Genomic DNA, 22,014 nt, shown 5'->3' with positions numbered 1-22,014 from the left:
TTTTTAGGACTCATTCAACAAATAAGGCTTTTCTGTTTTTTAATTTTTGGGAAATATTTGTATGCATCATAGTTGTATTTTGTTAATCAAGAACCATAATAATTTTATTTGGCTAAAAGCTTACAGTATTTGAATATTAAATTATTTTGGTTATACTTTTAATTGTTACATGATTAAGAAAGTGATTTAAAAATCTATAAAAAATTAATAAAAATTTAATTCAAATAATTTTTTAAACTTATACAATTATTTTGTAGAACTTTTTTGAATTTCAAGTGTCTTATGGTTACAAGTTTATTGAATAAAATAAAATTTTATATAGACAAAGAAATGTAAAATTAATAATAAATAATAAATAAAATAAAATAAATTTTGATTATTTACATAATTCTAAACAATGTTTTAAGATTTAAATTAAATCCATCAAAATCTTAATCGGTAGTCTTTTTGTGATATTCTACATCGGATAGAAGATAAAAGTCTTAACACTATATTAATACGAGTCTCTCTCAATCCTATAGATGCGTTTTAAAGTTGAGAATATTCATCTAACCTCAAAGCAGTATGATTAGATATATGATTGGGTGCGGATCATTATAAATGGTATTAGAGTTTATCCTCTACCTTGATGTGGGAATTTGTTTCATTTCATGAGAAGTCTGCTAACTACCTTGTATAATAAGGATGTTGTATGTTTGTGATATTTCACATCAGATATAAGGGAAAAATTAAGATATTATATAAGACTTTTAGGCTATGTTTGGTTCCCGGAAAATTTGAGGGAAAATGCGAGGAAAAGAAAATACAAAGGAAAAGTAGAAGGAAAGAAAAAGTTAAGGAAAATAAAAAAATAGATTAAAAGTTGATAAATTATTTTTTTTGTTACTTCAAACTCATTTTATTTATTTTAACTCATCAATATAAAGATTAAATAATTTAAAAATATATAAATTTTTAATTAGTTTTAATTATATTTGATTTTCTTTGATATTTTTCATAGGACAACCAAACATAAGAAAATCATTTTTCTTAGCATTTTTTTTTCTTTCCTTTGTACTTTTCGGGAACCAAACATAGCCTTAAAGTCATGAGAGATTGATAGTCTTTTTGTCTTTTGCACCCAAATCAGACAATATTTATACGATTAGGTGTAGATCATTACACTTTTCATCTGAATTACACATTTTTAATCCAATATTGGATTAAAATGATATCAAATAGCTAATTGACAGATTGGACCGTTTCACAATTGATCCAACAGAATTTCCTCTAAAAAAAATGGAATATTTTTTATTTTTATATTAATAATATTTTTAATTTATAAATTATATATTTATAATTTACTACTTACCTTAAGTGATTAAGTGAATAATTAACTCTTTTGGGTCGGGTTCTAAAAATATTGGTTGTACGGAAAGAGCAAAGCAAGTGGAGCCACGACAATTATTGCTGTTAATATGTTAGCTATTAGGGCAAAGTGACAAATTGTAATGCTGTATAAACTTGTCATGTGTTTGTTTCATGTGTCACGGACCGACCATGCGAGTGGTTGGTTGTCCTCCACTTTGACTCTCAAATTGTAAGGATTTTGTACTTCCTATAGGATTTAATCTTTTATTATTTAATTAAATTTATTTATAATTAATTAAAAGTTATTCATATAAATTTTTTTAATGTATGAGACAAGACAAGTTCTCTTCACTCATATGTTATGATAATTAAAATATAATTATGAGAATATATAAAATAGTAAATTTGATAATTAAAAAAAAAGTAATTATTAAGTTTTATTAAGAAATAAATGGAATGAGGTTAATTTTTTAAATTTTATTAAATATTATTTTTAATTAAAGAATAGTGTTTTAAAGGGGAAAGATCGTCAAATATAGTATTCTAAAAATGTTTAAATATGTATTTTAATTAAAGAATAGTATTTTTAACATATGTAAAAAACTGTACAAATTTATTGTTTCCAAATTGCTAATTTTAAAGCTTTTTATGGATGAGTCGGTATATGATTCAAAACATAAGAATTAGAGGAAAGCCTTCGAATGAGACCCAAAACTTCTTCAAAGTTTCAAATGATACTTCATTGAATCTTCAACTTTTTCAAAATGTTTTTGAATTGTCATAATCTTTGAAGCAATGAGTTTCAAGTTTTAAAATTGAAATCTATAAAAGGTCTTTTTTATAAAAAGTCAAATTGCTCAAACTCTCCATCGATATTGTTTGAATCAGGCCAAAGCTTAAACCATACTAAGACTTAAGATCCAAATCACACTAAGTTCAAAGTCATATTAAAGGGTTAAGGTCCAAATCATATTAAGATAAGGTTCAAGTTAAGTTAAAACTTACAATTAAACCACGTTAAGAACCAAAATAGGGTCAAGTCATTTGAGATCAAGCTTTTTTAAGCTCTCGATCAACAATTATGAAATAAAAAAGAACTCGAGAATCATATCTATATCTTTATTCAAATCAATATAAATTTTAATTTAATTATATTAGTTTTTCTTATAGAAAAACTTCCATGTATAATTTTTTTTGCGTGCTTTGTGGGCCCATTTTACCTTTATCAAATCAAAGGTGTAAACCATCTAGAGTTTAGGAAAAAATCATTTAATAAGTAAAAAGTTAAATTTATCTAACTTACTTCTACTAAAGTTGTTAAGTTTGAGATAAGCATCGATCTCATAGCCCCAAGAAAAGTAAAAATTTACCTTTCAAACATTGAAACTTTATTTAAAATAACTTTACTTAAAAGATTTATTATTTCTTTAACCTCGTAAGGGCAAAGTGTTGACCCGATCCAACACTTTTCTCAAAGACCATCTTCAACTCATATATATTTATCTAATAAAAAAGAAAACAAGCATAACATCAAATCTATGTATGTATCTTCACATGAATCTTCACAAGGAAGTTTTGAATAATATTGGCTGATCAATCATTGTAGTTAAATCATATTCTCTTAAAGAGCAAGGTTCAGGATTGGTTAGGATGATTAAAGAACTTCGAGCCATAATTAAAAGAAGAATGTCAATGCCAATATCCTTTTCCACAAGCTTGGGCTATTGTAGGACTAACAAATTATACTGCACATTCATGTCAAGATACATCTCAAAACGGACCTTAAATTTTACCCTAAAATAAAAGATGTCATGAAAAACATTCTAGTTTATTCAAATCAACTTGTTCTACAAATAAGTTGAAAGACCTTATCTTATAGATGATAAATGAAACATCTAATAGTGGATTTCGTGTTTCTCTTGCATTTGCAAAACCATATATATAACAAATTAAATTAATGCCGATGTCAATAGGTTGTTAACAACTAACATTTTAATATCTTGATAGGATGAGGAATTTAAAACAACATGGAGCAACTTTTATGGAAACATGCAATGATTTTGGAATAAAATGATACTTTTTAGTCAAATAATTTGTTTGCTCACTAAAAGAATATGCATTTGATTGGTACAAAAATCTTGAATCCAATTCTACAAATGGATGGGAACAAATGAAAAGAGAGCTCCTTAATCACATCTATAGAACTCGACATTAGTAGAGAACAAAAATGTGAATCAATGATTGATTACATAAAAAAAATGGAGAAATTTAAGTATTGATTGTAAAAAAAAACTGTGAAAGTTCTATGATTGAAATTTGCACATAAGGAATGTGTTGGGAACTTCATTACAACTCAGTATAAAGTTAAAAACTATTGAAGATTCAATCATATGAGCACATAAAATAGAACTTAGTATAAATACAAATGCAAATGAAAACATATCCATTTAAGAACTTGAAAATGACATTAGTGGGGCCAAAAACGTCACTAATGAAGATGAAGTGCAAATATCAAATTTAACTATAATTATTTTTTGACATTTTATAATCTATTTTGTCCTACTGGGGAAGAAAATATATTTCAAATAAATAAGAATGGACACCAACTACTTAGAAGTTGAATTTTATGGTAAATGTTTAACTAGTTGACAATGCAAAACATATGAATATGCGTAAACTATCTAATATAACAAAAAGTGAAAAAGTTGTGACACTCCTTAAAAGCATGAGCTTAGACTACATATTGCTTATAGTTTTTAAGAGCTTAGACGATAGTGACAAAAAAATATAAAAAAAAATAAATAAAACTTATGACAAAGAAAATGGTCTTCATAAACAAAATTTAAAATTAAGAAGATTTAGAGAATTTCTTCTAAATCAAGTAAATGAATTTCTTGAATCGAAGAAATTAAATTTAGAGATTTTGAATTAAATTCTTTAACTTGTTATCTAAATGCAAGTGTCTTTCTTCAACACATGGACTTCAAAGAAATGAAAAAATTATTACTCAAAAGTTCAATAAAAAAAAAAAAAAAAAGTTTTAAAAGTCAAGATCATACTCCAAATATTCTTTAACAAAGTCGTGAAAAAAAAATATTAAAAATGATTTTAAAAAAATATCATCCATTCACCTTTCAGATAAAAGATCGATACAAAATCAAATAATTTTCTTTAGACAACTAAAACACTAATGAAAGTTCTTCACAAGTTTGATAAAGAAGAAACCATATTTTACCTTTGATTAAACTCTATTACAAGAAAATGTGTTCATCACTCATGATTAGAAAAAGAAAAAAATGTCCTCTACATTGAAAACTTGAAAGTATGACTTACTCAAAGTTTAAGACATGCTTGTGGGATTAAAAAAAAGTAATATTGAAGAAGTCTTTAAACTGATTATTTTTTGGCACATTGATAACTTGGAAAATATTTCAAATTCAGACAACATTTAAATAATATATATATATACATATATATGTTGTGACAATTAAAATTTAATTATAAAAAATAAACAAAATAGTAAATTTGATATTTTAAAATTTTAATTAATAAATAAATTAAAAAGTATCAAACATAGTCTTTTAAATAACTCTAAATATTATTTTAATTAAAAATAGTATTTCTAAGGATTAAGATTACCAAATATAGTATTTTAAATCTCCCTAAATATTCATTTTAATTAGAGAATAATAATTTTGAAAGATTAGACAATTCAAATTTGATATTTTTAATCTCTACCAATAAGATAATGTTGTAAAGTTTTCCGTAAACAAGTTAAAGTCAAACCTTCTACAAACTTTCAAAAGAAACTTCAAAGAATCTCAAATATCTTAAGAGCGTTTGCAAATTGTCAAAATTTTCAAAGTCTTAATTTTCAAGCTTTGAGATTGAAATCTATAATGAAGGGGGAAATTTGATTTCGAGTGGTAATACTCGTAACAAAAGATTAAGCATCAAAACTTTAGTGTTAGTGCTTAGAAAGAAAAAAAAACATCACAATATTCTTCTTCGTCGTAGGCTTTTAGAAGAAGCCCTGGAAAGCAAGTAGCCAGCTCCTAAACACATCACCCAAATTCCCAAATCCACGGCCCATCCAAATCCTTCTAGGTCCACTTCCATTTCTTTGCTATTCACTTCGCAATCTCCACCGTCTGATTCGTAATCCTTTTCTTCATCCTCTTCACAAAAGCAATTGTAGCCGTCCGATTCAGTCTCCACTTCTCTCTCTTCTGGAATTTCCTCCAACGGCTGAATGGCTCTCGCCTTCGCCTTCCTCTTCACCGCCATCTCCACCATCTCGCTCATAGCCACGTGGCCCTCTACCGCCACGCACACCTCCACCTCCGACAGAGAAACTCTGGCGGAGCCGCTCTCGAGAGCGCATCTGCACTCCATTTTCCATTCATCCTTCTCGTCTTTCCTGAAGATTCCTTTTAGAACCTTCTCCTCATTCATGTACACCTCGAATCGGACGCCTTCGCTGGCTCTCACGCGTTCTCTGCTCGCGAAAACTGCATCGGCGGAGACGATCCGGTGGAGAGTCACAAACGAGGAGGAATCCGGGCGTATCTTCGAATCGGCGACCTCGAGAGGGCTTCCGTTGATGCGAGGGAGGTAGACGAGAGTGAGCGAGTCAGGAACGGACTTGTTCCAGTCCGAAACAGATAATCGAAGATAGAAGCCTCTGATTTTCAAGCGATCACGCTCATCCCGGTGGAATCCGTGAATATCGGCTGATTTACACATTTCGAATATTTCGGTCGCTGCGGTTCTTCGTTTCGGAATTCGGAGATGTGGCTTCGGATGTTTATGTAAAGAGGTGGTGAGGCTGAATCGACGGCCCTGGTTCAAATTCGGGGGGTGGCGAGCACACGGTTTTGGTGATGACGTGAACAAAAAGACACCGTCCCAGCGGCTTTTCGCCAACAGTATTTAGATTTGCCGGGTCCCAGGAGACTTCCTTGTGGTCGTTTGACTCGTATGTTTGGGTTCCAACACCATTGATATTACGCATAATCAGGGGAACGGACGGACAAGATCAAATCTGGCGCCACTGGTCCAGGTATGTACCATGTGAGTGACATCTACACGGTCCGATCATCTTTTTCTAGATATATTTTTTTAAATTATTTTACGTCGTTTTGCAAAAAGGCGCGTTTGGATTCGTCCACGCGTGAAAGTCTTCGTAGCAACTAGGGTACTGATCTGGAACTTGTGCTAGGTGAAATGGATCATCTGACCTGGCACCTTAAGAAAAACTGTGGGCTATGGAACCAAGGTCAGGCAGTTGGGGGTTGGGTTTTGAATCCTAGAAAATTGGTCTTGGGCTCTGTAGTTGTCTTCATCTCCAATGGCCCAGGGGAATTGGACTTTGGGCCCAGGAAGCTATCTTGTTGGGCCTACTAATTAGTCTAATTTGGTCTGTGTTTGCCGGTCTAGTGGGTAACCAATAAGTGCGTCAACCTGGAAAATTTGTGAAAAATGTCGACTCCTCCATACGTAGGGCTGTAAATTTAGCCCCCCATAAAAAAAGGGTCAAGAACAAAAAGTTTTGTCGTCATTAATAATCACTAATACACGGAAAGTACTTGGTTATTCAATGAGTATTGTACTCAAATCCAAATCCAAGTCTTTGACGGTTATAGCACATTTGGATCATTTAATAAAAGATACAAAGGGATAAGTTTAGATGGTGCGAAATAACATCAAGATATAAAAAATTAATTTGAGATACCAAGAAATGAGGTCATTATATAAAGCACTTGTTTGGAGTAACTTTCCATTTTTGGTTTTATCCGAAAGTCAAAATTAAAGTTAAAAACGACTCTCTTCAAGGTACAAGTGAAATGAAGCCTTTCTCTTTAAGGTACATATGAAATGAAACCTTTCTCTTTCTTGGAATGGTCATTCACCGTCACTTTTTAAACTTTTGGAAAAAGTGAGTTTTCATGTTATAAAATCCTCTAGAAATAATTCAAGTTTTATGTACTCATCGATAATATATTATCTACCATGATAAAAGATAATACCCATATCATTAAAATATAATATCTGAATGGTCAAAGATATCCTCTTGATCAAAAAATACATGAAATGTTAATTATTTTTAGATAAATATTTAAAATTTATATTTCGTAAACTTGATTTTTTATTTTATAGTATTTTTTTATATGATTGTATGGAAACCCATTTTTCCCTAAATTTTATATAGTTAAAAAGTTCTTTGAGTGTGATGAAAAGACTAATAATATATTTGTTAAGTTATTAGCATTAGGTGGTATTTGTTTTTTTGTTTGTTTGTTTTACTTAATTTTAAATAGAATTTAAAGTTAAATAGTGTTTATATGTATTAAGTATTAAATTATTTTTTATTTTAATATTTTATGTCTATGAAATATTAAAAAAGAAAAAATTAATAGGTTACTTTTAGCATTAAGAAAAAAATCAAATATTTTGATTTTTTTTATTTAGTAAAAAAAATAAAAAATATAATAAGTCAACAAAAAGTGAAAAATAAATAATTTAAAATTGGAAAGCAAATTATTTTTAACAAAAAATTTAAAAAACAATTGCCACCTTAGTTCTCAACATTTAACTTTCTAAACTTAGCATAGACCATATCAAAAGGGTCAAACCTACCCAACACAGCCCATTATATCACTATTTTATGCAAATGGGAAAATTTTATGCTAATTTGTTTCCACCATGAGGATTTTCTTTCTAAGTCATACTACAAAACATATAGTTTGTTTGAGAACGTCTTTTAAATCATATTTTAGAACAAAATAAAAATCTATTTGAGAACTTGAAATATTTTCAATATATTTTCATGTTTTCAAATATTTTTTAAAAGTTATTTATATCTATTATGTTTTATTATCAATTCTTCTCTATATTTTTACAATTAATTTTTAAAATAGTTCTTAAAAATTAGGTGAAAATAACTTTAAATAATTAAAATATATTACTAAAAAATACTTTATTTCCAAAAGAAAATTCAAAAACCCTTTTTTTTTAAATAATTAAAATAAAACCATATTTTTAAATTAAAAAAAAAAACTGATCTTCCTTCACTTGGCCATAAATTTTGAATGATCCAGTATGTCCCATCACTCCCATGACTCTATGAGATGATAGGATAAAATATGAGGATAACCTACTCTAATAATTGGCTCATAATTGTCACCTCAATTGAAGAGAATGCTCAATCCATTGCGCAAATGAAGGCACATATGATAGGAGTTTGAAGAATGGAGTCAACAAACTTTAAGAGTGAGAAAGAAAATTACTAGTGTCGTATTGCTCAATAAAGGCAAAAGAATTGGCGTGAAATCATAGGATAAAACTGAGACACAAGGATGACGGTGGTTGAAAAGAAATATAAATCATAGTGTATCTCGAGTTTACTAATTTTCAATTATCATTTTCTTGAGAATACTTTAAAATTTATATTTATTAAGTAGTCACGTGTTATCTCTTGATCAACACGAATAATAACTTTTTTTTATCAGACTAAATGATTTTTGGGTTTGTGTCGTGTTCTTGAGAACATGGTATTTGGCTCGTGTTCTTGGGACATGACTATTAGATATGACCTCTTATATCGTATTATGAGATCATAACAGGCCCTTTTGTTAAGGGTTATCTCTAAAGGTACTAAAAATTTTAACGTTATAGATCTAACTTTAATTTATTCATATTTTGGAAAACTAAGAAAATTCATAATTTTCTTAAAAATAATAACATGAGATGTTATTTAATTAGGAGTTTTAAAAGTGTCATTATTATCTTTGTCAATCACAGGTATTATTTCTAATTTTGCTTTTATTTTATGAAAGCACCGACTTAAAGACTATATTATAAACATGATTAATATCTATAAGGAAATGGAAATCAGTGAAAAATAATAATAATAATACTGATTCCTTAATTTTTAGAATGGGGTAAGCTGAAATCAGTTATCATTCCAACAGAGTATGAATCAACTTTTAAATCAAAGGAGGAGAAGACTAATGAACAGATTAGGAGAAGACGGGGGGGAGGGGGGGCATTTCAAATCAAGGTAGTGGTGCCTTCTGTACTCTAGCTAACAAGTGCATGTTACAAAACCATTGACTGGGCTAGGCGAGCCCGCCACACAAGCAATTATTCAAGGGGGACACGCATCTCTTGATAGCCCCTCATATATCTCTCTCGATAATTTCCTTTTGACAATTAGCAAGCACAACTTAAATTATATGCTGGATTGATTTTCCCTTATGGGTTTTTGGGGAAGAAGACATTTTTGACTTGTGTTCTTCTATTGGGGTAGCTTGGCTAACTAGGTCAAAAATGGGTGGTTATCTTTTGATATTCTTCTTTCCATGATGATAGGCATGGGCTTGATCTCCGACTCCCACTTGAACCTGTGACAGGGTAATATTCCTGATCATGAGACATTGTTTCCTTCTAATTGTCTGGTAGTAGGTCATTTCAAATCGGGCATCAACAATTTTTGTAAAATGTTTTTAATGCTGCCTATATAAAAAATAAAAATAAAAAGTGTTAAATCAGGCATTGGGCCAATTTTTTCTTAATCATGTAGCAAGGGCACCTTTTTTAATTAGCTTTCACCTAGATTCTTGATCCCTTAAGTAACTTCAAAGTTCGAATCGTTTCTGTCTTTAGTTTAAGTAGTGCATAGCCTTAAATTGTTTTCATTTCTATTTCTACTTCAAGTTGATTGTAATATAAGTTTTTTCATATTATTCAAAGTTAAAAGTATAGTCATTAAAGTCCGATCATTCCCGAGTTATAGTGTCTTATTTGTTAACGTGTGTATCTTATTTAGAAGATTTTATTATCAATTTTACCTAATATTTTATTAAAGTTCGGCCATTCCCGAGTTATAGTGTCTTATTTATTAACGTGTGTATCTTGTTTATATCTTGTTTAGAAGATTTCATTGTCAATTTTACATAATATTTTATAAATTTATATACGTCTTTGAGTTTAGTTTCATTTCACTTGCATTTACACATTTGAAAATGACTTTGAGCTAAAACTTTGAAGATGATCCTAGACAACACAACATGTGGTCCTTATTTTTAGGGGCAACTCCTTGATTTGAATAGCATTGATGGGCTACCACCATATGCAATGCATTATCATAAATGATCACGAAAAGAATAAACAAATAATATACAAATAAATCCAAGAAAACTTTCATTGAAAAGAAACGTAACACACTTTTCCCACTGATTGAGTAAAACCAATCCTGATTTGATTAGGAAAATCCAAAAATAAATACATTTGAATTCCAAGCTTTATCAGTTGGAGGGGAAGCACTAGAGTCATAGTGTGTGAACCCATGTAAAGTTTCCACCTCGTGGGAATCTACGCCTGGGAAAACTCCAAGCAACAAGTACCCAATGGTTCCTATTTCTCGAAAACGATTTTGCATATCTAGATCAATATGAGGAAAAACTTACAAACTTCCAAAAAGGGTTTTAATCATCTAAGATGTGTACGTTGGTTTGATTGATTACTTCTGCTAAGATAAAACGTATGAAATTAGTCATGTCCACATAATTTAAAATCCATATGAGAGAGCTTTTTAATGATAAAGGTTAAGCACAAATTTTAAACAAATTTGAAGAAGGGTCTTTGAATATATTTTTATTTAATTATTTATAAAAAGAAAATTATCAAAAAATAAATATAAAATTAATCAAATAACAAATATAGTTATCTTTTTATCCTTTAAAATGAGTCGAATCGGGTTTTCTATTAGTCTTCGTTTAATTTAAATATCAAATTTATCATTTTATATAATTGAGTTCAAATTTGACATCATTGTCTATATATCTTGTCTTTGTTTTCAAATTAAAAGTTTGCTTAGTTATGATTTTGAAATGGGTTGAAAATGGTTGATACCGTCCAAAAGTGTTTTCAAATTTTTTTAAATTAACTTTTAAAAATGTGAAGGACAGTGACAATCATGATTATTTTTAAATTATTATTTTTATATAATAAATTATTAAAAATGCTATCAAGGTCCTTTTTTTAAAAATAATAATAATAATAATATTACGTCACGGGTTTGGGGTGTTTTTATTTGAAATGTTTTTTCTAAAATCGTTTTAAAAAGAATTTACTATTAAGTACTTTTTTACTAAATATTTACTATTAAGTGCTTTTTTTTTATGAAACATGATAAGTAATTTTTTAATTTTTTAATATTTTTATAGTAGAATGTTTGGTGAAAGTTCTACCAACCAAATTTAAGAAATTATCATTAAAATAAAGGATGATTTCTATCTAAATTTAACATATATATATTCTCTGATGTAGACAAACTTGTACAAAATATGATAAATTAGATTGGATGGGGTTGGATAGAAGACCCCCAATTTGCATTAATGATGACATTTTGTTTTGAATACAACACACCTCAAAATTTTTCCTAGCGTTGACGTCTCCATGGAGAAAAATGGGTGGACAAGTGAGTGGAGAGTGGACCATCCCTGTCCCATGATGTGGAAAAGTCCCAACCTATTCCATGAAAGACGTCTAGAATGCAGAGTAAACATCTAGAAATGTTTTTTATTTTCCTTTTTTCCTTATCCATCATTTTCATTTCTGTGGACTGATGTCTCTGTAGCATTTCACCACCAAAGTCTTTGCTCAGTGACGGCCCAGAGATCAAATCTATACCCCACACTCCCCACTTTTTACATAGAGACTCTTCTGGTCTACAGAAGCATTATCATAACCAATACAAGAATCTGAAAAAGAAAAAAGTAAGGGAAAAAAAAAAGAGTGGCCAATATTTAGGTCAGCTTGCCCATCCAAGATAATATCTAACCTACGCAGTTCACTACATGATCTCTCTCTCTCTCTCTCTCTCTCTCTCTCTGTATATATATATATACACATATATTTATATTTCATGCATTAAGTGATGAGTAGTTTCTTACTTTATGACTTGGGATTATGTTAAAATCGTAAACAGCTAATGACAGACAAGTCTGTACATTTTGGTTGTGAGGTATTGATTGTAGAGAGGTACACACCAGATGGTTTTTTGGAAGGACTTTGTAGTTGTTTTGGTACACAGGTTGAATAAGACGACAAAGACCCAGTTCATCAAGGGATGAGTTTTTGCCCGCAAATTTGAAGAACTGGTCACAGAATTCTAAGGAGGGTTTGTTCATGACTTTTAATGTGCTTCTGTAGATACCTGCCCCTCCTCCATTGAAGCAAGCAAGCAAAAAGAAGAATAGTAAGGTGAAGTTTCCTTTAATTTCAATTTCATGTGGTTATTGTTTACTATTGTTCTCGTAGTTTCAAATTCTAAATGGGGTTCTTTGATGAATGAATAAGATAGGAAAAAACATGGAAACTGAACTGAAAGAGATAGAGAAGGAGGACAAGGAGGTACAGTCGGAAAAAGCTGAGGAGACGAAGAGGTTACCTCCATGGACAAAGCAGATAACTGTAAGGGGAGTCATTGCCAGCATTGTGATAGGGAGCATGTACAGTGTGATAGCCATGAAGCTGAACCTCACAGTTGGGCTTACTCCTAATCTCAACATCTCTGCCGCCCTTCTCGCCTTTGTGTTCATCCGGACATGGACAAAGCTGCTCCACAAGACCGGTTTTGTGACAACCCCATTCACCCGCCAGGAGAATACCATGATCCAGACATGTTCAGTTGCATGCTATAGCATTGCTGTTGGAGGTTTGCTTGAGCTATACATCCTCAAACTCATACCACTTGTTGCTTGAGTTAATCGAGTGTTTCTTATGGTTTTGTTGAAATAAATTATTGGGCTGCAGGTGGTTTTGGGTCTTATCTTGTGGCGTTGAATAGGAAGACGTATGAGCTGGCGGGGATCGACACAGAAGGAAACTCTCCAACTAGTATCAAGGAGCCGGGGCTTGGCTGGATGATTGGCTTCCTCTTTCTAGTTTGTTTTGTTGGCCTTTTTGTCCTGATTCCTCTCAGAAAGGTATATGCATGTAGTTCCATTTTGTGTTCTTTTTTCAATGATTTGCTGCCCACACAAATCAAATTAGGAGAGTTACTGTAATCAAGAATGAAATATTTAACTTTATGAAGCGTGCTCCATGATTCCCTCACCAACTCAAACAAGACCCTAAACCCTTGAGTAATTTCTATTCATAGCTTAAAAATGGATTTTACATCGGCTTCTCTCTGGTCTGCAGGTCATGATAATCGACTACAGATTAACATATCCAAGTGGGACAGCAACTGCAGTTCTCATCAATGGTTTCCATAGCCAGGGCGATAAGTTGGCGAAGTACTAAACCTTTTCCGAGCTCTTCTTTTGCAGTTCTCTTCTCTTTATTTGTTGTGATTCATTAATTCTTATGTTCATCACAATCAGTATAGTGATCAGTCCTGAATCTTCTTTGCAGGAAGCAGGTTCGTGGGTTTATGAAGTTCTTCTCAATGAGTTTTCTTTGGGGGTTTTTCCAATGGTTTTACACAGGGAAAGAGGAATGTGGATTTGCTCAGTTCCCTACTTTCGGATTGCAAGCTTGGAAGCAAACGTATATCTCCATATCACTCTGCATCTTTCTGCCCTGCCTACTTCTTGAAGCCTGGTCTTTGAATGATCATTTTTGATATTTGGATTTTTTTGCAGGTTCTACTTCAATTTCAGCATGACTTATGTGGGAACTGGGATGATCTGTTCCCACCTTGTGAACTTGTCTTTGCTTCTTGGAGCTGTGCTCTCTTGGGGGCTAATGTGGCCACTCATCGGTAGTCTCAAGGGCGAGTGGTTTCCAAGGAATTTGCCAGACAGCAGTATGAAGAGTCTAAATGGTTATAAGGTCTCTTATACTAGCTTGCTCAATACTTCAAAATTTCCCCACCTTTTCCAACAGAACCATAGTCATCTTATTTGCTCACGCAACCTTTCTGGCAGGTTTTTATCTCGGTTTCTCTCATCCTAGGTGATGGACTCTACAATTTCGTCAAAGTAGTGTATTTTTCGATCACAAGTATATACGGTAGACTGAAGCGCCAGCGCCAGAACCTCAAAATAGGTATAGTGAACAAGCTCAGAGGACCTTCAGAAGAACACTAATCCAAAGAGGTCTAACATATTTTCCTGACTTCTGCAGATGGAGATGAGCAGACTAAGACACTGGATGATCTAAAACAAGACGAAGTTTTCATTAGAGAATCCATTCCCCTGTGGATGGCAGTCACTGGATACATTATCTTCGCCGTTCTTTCAATAATTGTGATTCCACTCATGTTCCCTCAGCTCAAATGGTACTTTGTTCTCGTAGCCTACGTCATTGCTCCATCTCTAGCCTTCTGCAACGCTTATGGAGCTGGTCTAACTGACATCAACATGGCATATAATTACGGGAAGGTGGCGCTGTTTATGCTGGCTGCATTGTCTGGGAAAGAGAATGGAGTGGTAGCGGCGTTGGCAGGGTGCGGTATCATCAAATCTGTTGTTTCTGTTGCTTGCATCCTGATGCAAGATTTCAAAACAAGCTATTTCACCATGGCATCTCCACGAGCAATGTTCTTGAGCCAGGCCATTGGCACAGCGATAGGTTGCATCACGGCTCCTCTGAGTTTCTTCCTGTTCTATAGGGCGTTTGATGTGGGAAACCCGAACGGAGAATACAAGGTTCCTTATGCTCTAATCTATAGAAACATGGCGATCCTGGGGGTTGAAGGGGTGGCTGCTTTGCCACAGCATTGCTTGCAGCTCTGCTATGGCTTCTTCGCCTTTGCAGTAGTAGTTAACATGGCTAAAGATCTTTGCCCGCCTAAGATCGGGAAATGGATGCCACTTCCGATGTGCATGGCTGTGCCGTTTCTAGTTGGGGCATACTTTGCGATTGATATGTGTTTAGGGACTTTGATTGTGTTTCTGTGGCACAAGCTTGACACCAAGAAGGCTGAGTTGATGGTCCCGGCGGTCGCTTCTGGTTTGATTTGTGGAGAAGGGATGTGGACTCTTCCGGCATCAGTGCTGGCTCTGGCCAAGATCAGCCCTCCAATCTGCATGAAGTTCTTGGCTTCATAGAGGAAGCTCCATAAAGAATGCTGGAGCATTAGGAAATGGTTTGCCCAACATGGGACCCAATATTGTAATACGGTATCAACTATATATCAAGTCGATATTTTATATCTAATTTCCTCCCATTCTCTGCCCATATTTTTTCTTTTCTTTTCCTTTAAAAAAAAGATTCTACACAGATAGACTGATTAGAGCGGGGAGGTTGGTTTTCCCGGCCCCCATATGATGATAAAGTCATACATTGAGTAATTAGGGAAGAGGGTAACAAATAAAGTCAACAAATAAAGTCAAGTTAATTGGGCAGCGTTGATTCTTTTGTCGGGCACCTTTGGTGGTTTAGTCATATTGGTTGTTGGACAATACTTCATAATTTTAGGTTTAGGACTTTAGGTCCTCCAACATGACGTTTACTTCCTTTCTTTTGCGAATAGCCCTTCTATATGGGGGGCAACTTGGAGAGCGACCTAAAGAGGTCCAAATGCTCCTCTTAGAAGGCCATCATTGTTGTTTGTGTGATGCATCCCTATACTTGGGACAGTTTGATGCTAAAGTTCTATAGATGTGCTCATTTCAACTCCTCCACGACCTTCTACACTTGGAAAAGAATCTTAATCCCATCAGTTGCCAGATAGAATGGCTGTATCGCATGGCGAACATTGCTTCCAGGTCCTCAAAGATTGACATTTACTGAATTAGTCAAATCAGTGTTGTTCCCAACAAGCTAAAGGGGAAGACTTTGCAAAGTGGGTGGTTGTTATCTTGCAAAGTAGGAAGACTTTGCAAAGGGGAATTACCATGTTGTTATCATTTACCAAATGCATACAAGATATTTGAGGAGATCACCAATCCCATTAAACATGTTGAACTTAGGAACTATAAGCCATTTAAGGGCATCTTCCTTAAGCATCCGTGAATGGTATTGAGATTGTTAAGGAAGTATGTTATGTATATTAAACCTAAATCTTATTTAAGTGATTAGAAAAATTAGTAGTTCAACATAATATCAAAGCTTAGTTTGATAGAAGGCCCCGATTTGACTTTCATCTCTGTAATTTGCATTTTTCTCATTTGTTTGTTAGATATAAATTCAAATTTTGTCCGTCTTTTCACGTACGGGTATGAAATCGCACGTAAAGGAGGGTGTTATGGAAGCATAATATGCATATTGAACCCAAAGTTATGAGCACTTAGAATTAGCAGAATTCCTCTCAAAAATTTTCCTTTTTTTCACTACTTGTTTTCCCATTTGTGGCTTCTTCTTAATAGTTGGAACATAAGCTGTCGATTGACGTCATCTCATCATCCTCTGAGCATTTTGTTTTCTTGAATTAACATCTCATTTTTATTTGCAAGCTTTTCCAACCTCACATTATAAGGTCTCCTCCCTCTCCTCATTGATTCTCCTTTTGATTGTAGTTATTTATTCTTAAAGCTTTACTGAAGGTGAAAGATCTTCTAATCGCCACCTATTACTCGTATGAGTTTGCATCACAACTTTTGTTTCGTTTCCCATAAACAACACTAATTCGTTGCACCATCCCCTCTCATATTGCCGAGTAGTTGGCTTGCCTGCTTGCCTAAGTCTCACGCCCCTACAACAAATAAAGAGACTGATTAGAACAAGGAGGTTGCTTTAGTCAATCTTTTTTGGAGGTTAAGTTAGTCATGGGGTTATTAGAGATGAGGGTAATAAATAAAGTTGAGATAATCAGGTAGTGTCAGCTCTTTTCTCGTCTAATTTCATTGCTCAACCTTTGGGCTTTTACAGGAATTTTTAGGATTTGTTTGGTTTGATGGATTAGCCATATCACTTCAATTCCCTTGCTTATCTCATACCTCATTACTACACCATTAGGAAATGATTATAGACTCATGATTTAGGGGTAACATCCTTGGCATCCCATAATTATGAGGGTGGAGTTAAATCATATTTCTCGTGTGTCCCATCACATGGAATGTAATTTCCACCAACAGGGTCATCTGCTTGCCTGAGTGCATTAATTTAATATGCATCCCATCATGTTAAATATCTGCTATTTTCGCCTTCTAGCATCATTTGGAAGGTGAGTGGTCATTTCCTTCTTTCTGATCATGGGGTTATTTGTTAACCATCCAAGAAATATATTGTAGAAAAGACATTGTAGTAGGTAGTCTTCTCTCTCCAAAAGGAATAACTAATGTGTTCTATTGGAGGGTAAACTTGAGCACATATGATTAGACACATCCAAATCAAAATTTAGTAGTGGAGTACGTACTTCTTTCTTTTTTGTAATGTTTCGTGCTAACAAGATTCAAAGGAGTTACAAGGGTTCCACAACTTCAACAAGGATAGAGAGATCAAACAGATTAAGTAAAGCAACTTCCATTCATCTCCAAGACTTTTGGCTTCTAGACTTATATATATGCTAAATTTTATTTTGACTGGATCGCATTGGATTGAAGCCGCCCAACTTGCAGAAAGAATCAACTTGCAGAAAGATGAAAGATATCAATGATTCAATATGACATTTTGTTTTATTCACATTTGCTTCACATGGAGAAAAGTGGGTGTAGAACGGAGCAAGTAGACACTGGACCGACCCTACCCCTTTCAGTAGAAAAAACTAAAAAGCCCCCACCAATTCCATGAACGAGAAATTAAGATCAAGAATGCAAACAACCTGTGAATTTTTTTCACTTCTCAGAAGTAGACATGCAACTAGAAACCTTTTTTTTTTTTGCTCAGACACCGCCCAGAGATCAAATCTATATCCCACTATCCCCATTTTTTACAGAGAGAATCTTCTGGTCTGTAGAAACATTATCATAACCATCTCAAGAAGTTGAAAAAGAAAAAAGCAGGAAAAAACAAAAAACCAAGTGATCACTGGCTAATTTGGATCAGCTTGCCTACCCAGGATAATATCTGAAGTATAGAGTTCGGTACAGGTCAGATTGCTTATCCAGGATAATTAATATCTAAGCTATGCAGTTCAGTACAGTGGCTTTTATATATATATATACACTACAGAATATACAAACCCATCTTTTTTTTCTTTTGATATTTCCGGCATGCATTAATGAATTGCAGGTGAGTATGTCAAATTCATATACAGCTAACGACAAGCAAGGTTGTAGAGTTTGGTTGTGAGGTATTAATTGAAGAGTGGCAGGCACCAGATGATGTTAATTTCGGAAGGAATTTGTAATTGTTTTGATACACAGGTTGAAGAAGACGACCGAGCCCCAATTCAATGCATGAGTTTTTGCCCACAAACTTGAAGCAGTGGTCACAGAAATATATGGAAGGTTTGTTCATGACTTCCATGTGATTCTGTGGATACCTAGCCCTCCTCCATTGAAGCAAGCAAGGAAGAAGAAGAAGAAGAAGAAGAATAGCAAGGTGAGGATTGTTTTCTTTTTCCTTTTCTTCATTGTTGTAGTGGTTTCGAAATCTAAATGGGGTTTTTTGTCGAATGAAGATCTAGGCAAGAACATGGAAACTGAGCAGGAAGAGATAGAGAAGGAGGAGATGGAGAAACAGTGGGAAAAGGCCGAGGAGGTGAAGAGGTTACCTCCATGGACAAAGCAGATAACGGTAAGGGGAGTCATTGCCAGCATTGTGATAGGGAGCATGTACAGTGTGATAGCTATGAAGCTGAACCTCACCGCTGGGCTCACTCCTCATCTCAACGTCTCCGCTGCCCTTCTCGGCTTTGTGTTCATCCGGACATGGACAAAGCTACTCCAGAGGACTGGTTTCGCGACAACTCCGTTCACCTGCCAAGAGAACACTATGATCCAGACATGTTCAGTCGCATGTTATAGCATTGCTGTTGGAGGTTTGCATGAGCTATACACCTTCAATCGTATACAACTTGTTTGCTTGCGTTTGAATGTTTTGGGTCTTCAGGATTTTTTGAAAGAAATTCTTGGACTGTAGGGGGGTTCGGGTCTTATCTTCTGGGGTTGAACAGGAAGACGTATGAGCAGGCGGGGATCGACACCGAAGGGAACTCACCAACTAGTATCAAGGATCCTGGGTTTGGCTGGATGACTGGCTTCCTTTTTCTAGTTTGTTTTGTTGGCCTTTTTGTCTTAATTCCTCTCAGAAAGGTATATACATTTAGTTCCCTTTTGTTTTCCTTTTTCAATGATTCGCTGCCCACATAAATCAAATTAATTAGGAGAGTTATTGCAATCAAGAATGAAATATTCAACTTCATTCATATAGTGTGCTCTACTGATTCCCTCTTCTATAACCCAACAAAACCCTAAACCCTAGCGTAATTTGTATTCATACCCTTAAAATAGATTTTTCATGGGCTTCTCGCTGCTCTGCAGATCATGATAATTGACTACAGATTGACGTATCCAAGTGGGACAGCAACTGCAGTTCTCATCAATGGTTTGCATAGCCAAGATGATAAGCTGGCAAAGTACTAATACTTTTTTGGCCCCTTCTTTTTCTCATGTTTATCACAAATCGTATAGTGATCAATCCTGAATTTTCTTTTCAGGAAGCAGGTTCGGGGGTTCATGAAGTACTTCTCCATGAGTTTATTTTGGGGGTTTTTCCAGTGGTTTTACTCAGGGAAAGATGAATGTGGGTTTTCGCAGTTCCCTAGTTTTGGATTGCAAGCTTGGAAGCAAACGTATATCTCCATACCACTGTTCATCTCTCTGCCTTGTCTGCTTCTTTGATCCCGGCCTTTGAATGATAATTTTTCATGTGGATTTTGCAGGTTCTACTTCAATTTCAGCATGACTTATGTGGGAGCAGGGATGATCTGTTCCCACCTTGTGAACTTGTCTTTGCTTCTTGGTGCTGTGCTGTCTTGGGGGCTAATGTGGCCTCTCATCGGTAATCTTAAAGGCGAGTGGTTCCCCAAGAATTTGCCAGACAGCAGTATGAAGAGTCTAAATGGTTATAAGGTCTCTTAATATGCTTAGCTTAGAACCACTGAATTTCCCTGTGTTTTCTAACAGAACTCTAGTCTTCTCATTTGATCAATTGGGATGTTTCCTGGCAGGTTTTTATCTCAGTTTCTCTCATCTTAGGTGATGGACTCTACAATTTCGTCAAGGTTGTGTTTTTTTCGATCACAAGTATCTACGGTAGACTGAAGCACCAACACCAACGCCAGCGCCAGAACCTCAAAATAGGTACAACCACCAAGCTCAGACTAACTTTGAGAAAAACCACTTCTAAGGTCTAACAGATGTTTTGGCCTTCTACAGATGTAGATGGGCAGAGCAAGGCAATTGATGATCTAAAACAAGATGAAGTTTTCATCAGAGAAAACATTCCCCTCTGGATAGGAGTCACTGGATACATCGTCTTTGCCATTATTTCTGTAACCGTGCTTCCAATCATGTTCCCGCAGCTAAAATGGTACTTTGTTCTTGTAGCCTACATCATGGCTCCATCTCTAGCATTCTGTAACGCGTATGGAACTGGTCTAACAGACATCAACATGGCATATAATTACGGGAAGGTGGCACTGTTTATGCTGGCTGCATTGTCCGGCAAAGAGAATGGAGTGGTGGCAGCGCTGGCAGGGTGTGGTATCATCAAATCCGTCGCTTCAGTTTCTTGCAATCTGATGCAAGATTTCAAAACGAGCTATTTCACTATGGCATCTCCTCGTGCAATGTTCTTGAGCCAGGCCATCGGCACAGCGATAGGCTGCATCACGGCTCCTCTCAGTTTCTTCCTGTTCTACAGGGCGTTTGATGTGGGAAACCCAAAAGGAGAATACAAAGCCCCTTATGCGCTAATATATAGAAACATGGCGATCCTAGGGGTTGAGGGTGTGGCAGCTTTGCCACAGCATTGCTTGCAGCTCTGCTACAGCTTCTTTGCCTTTGCGGTAGTAGTTAATATGGTTAAAGATCTTTGCCCGCCTAAGATCGGGAGATGGATGCCCCTTCCGATGTGCATGGCAGTGCCATTTCTAGTCGGGGCATACTTCGCTATCGACATGTGTTTGGGGACTTTGGTTGTGTTTCTATGGCACAAGCTCGACACCAATAAGGCTGAGTCAATGGTTCCCGCCGTGGCTTCTGGTTTGCTTTGTGGAGAAGGGCTGTGGATTCTTCCGGCATCAATACTTGCTTTAGCCAAAATCAGTCCTCCAATCTGTATGAAGTTCTTGGCTTCATAGAGGAAACTCCCATAAAGAAAGGTTGTTGCAGGTGAGGGCAAATTCAATTTATTCCGCAAATGAATGTTTCAGCATTAAGAAATGGTTTACCCAAACCATGGGACCCAATATTGTATCAAGTTGAAGTTTTATATCTAATTTTCCTCCTATTCTCTCGTCCATATTTGTCCTCCTTCCCTTGTCCTTTATAAAGGAAAACAGAAAAAACCTTTGCAGGGATTCTAGATGGAACAACAGCAATATGAAAGCTTTAGGAAAGGCACTACAGTCGATGGTCTTCACTCTCCAAATGGAATAACCGGTGTGTCATGTTAGAGGATCAACCCGACTCCATATAGTTGGGCAATGGCTTATCTTCTTTTTGTTATATCTCTCTATGAGAGATAATAATATTCAAGCAGCAAGGGTTTCACTACTTAAATAAGGGTACAGAGATAAAACGGATCAAGTAGAGTAATTTC

At 34.6% G+C, this 22,014-nt stretch overlaps 3 protein-coding genes across 6 annotated transcripts; 2 read left to right on the top strand and 1 right to left on the bottom strand.

Moving 5' to 3' along the window:
• Positions 1 to 5,200: 5,200 nt before the first annotated feature.
• LOC117928378 lies at positions 5,201 to 6,199 on the bottom strand. The gene has a single exon (XM_034848273.1). The coding sequence runs from the start codon at positions 6,094 to 6,096 to the stop codon at positions 5,344 to 5,346; it is 753 nt and encodes a 250-aa protein (XP_034704164.1). The 5' UTR covers positions 6,097 to 6,199; the 3' UTR covers positions 5,201 to 5,343.
• A 6,095-nt stretch (positions 6,200 to 12,294) lies between these two features.
• Positions 12,295 to 15,541, top strand: LOC117905560 (metal-nicotianamine transporter YSL1-like). 2 transcript variants are annotated; one of them, XM_034818460.1, is made up of 8 exons: positions 12,295 to 12,618; positions 12,719 to 13,072; positions 13,171 to 13,343; positions 13,561 to 13,655; positions 13,774 to 13,908; positions 14,004 to 14,193; positions 14,289 to 14,409; positions 14,488 to 15,541. In XM_034818460.1, the coding sequence occupies exons 2-8, from the start codon at positions 12,727 to 12,729 to the stop codon at positions 15,411 to 15,413; spliced, it is 1,986 nt and encodes a 661-aa protein (XP_034674351.1). In that variant the 5' UTR covers positions 12,295 to 12,618; positions 12,719 to 12,726; the 3' UTR covers positions 15,414 to 15,541. The 2 variants fall into 2 exon arrangements, with proteins under 2 accessions (XP_034674351.1, XP_034674358.1); XM_034818467.1 differs by having other exon boundaries at positions 12,715 to 13,072.
• Positions 15,542 to 18,104: 2,563 nt separating this feature from the next.
• On the top strand, positions 18,105 to 21,714 carry LOC117927954 (metal-nicotianamine transporter YSL1-like). Of its 3 annotated transcripts, XM_034847699.1 has the most exons (10): positions 18,105 to 18,335; positions 18,478 to 18,517; positions 18,612 to 18,789; positions 18,869 to 19,228; positions 19,330 to 19,502; positions 19,731 to 19,825; positions 19,907 to 20,041; positions 20,132 to 20,321; positions 20,420 to 20,552; positions 20,628 to 21,714. In XM_034847699.1, exons 4-10 carry the CDS (start codon positions 18,883 to 18,885, stop codon positions 21,551 to 21,553), a joined length of 1,998 nt encoding a protein of 665 aa, XP_034703590.1. In that variant the 5' UTR covers positions 18,105 to 18,335; positions 18,478 to 18,517; positions 18,612 to 18,789; positions 18,869 to 18,882; the 3' UTR covers positions 21,554 to 21,714. The 3 variants fall into 3 exon arrangements, with proteins under 3 accessions (XP_034703590.1, XP_034703583.1, XP_034703595.1); XM_034847692.1 differs by lacking the exon at positions 18,478 to 18,517; XM_034847704.1 differs by lacking the exons at positions 18,105 to 18,335; positions 18,478 to 18,517 and adding an exon at positions 18,424 to 18,477.
• The last annotated feature ends 300 nt before the right edge of the window (positions 21,715 to 22,014 follow it).

Source organism: Vitis riparia, chromosome 2 (assembly GCF_004353265.1).
Source record: "Vitis riparia cultivar Riparia Gloire de Montpellier isolate 1030 chromosome 2, EGFV_Vit.rip_1.0, whole genome shotgun sequence".
Lineage (NCBI taxonomy): Eukaryota > Viridiplantae > Streptophyta > Magnoliopsida > Vitales > Vitaceae > Vitis > Vitis riparia.
This window is presented reverse-complemented; position numbering and strand designations above follow the sequence as displayed.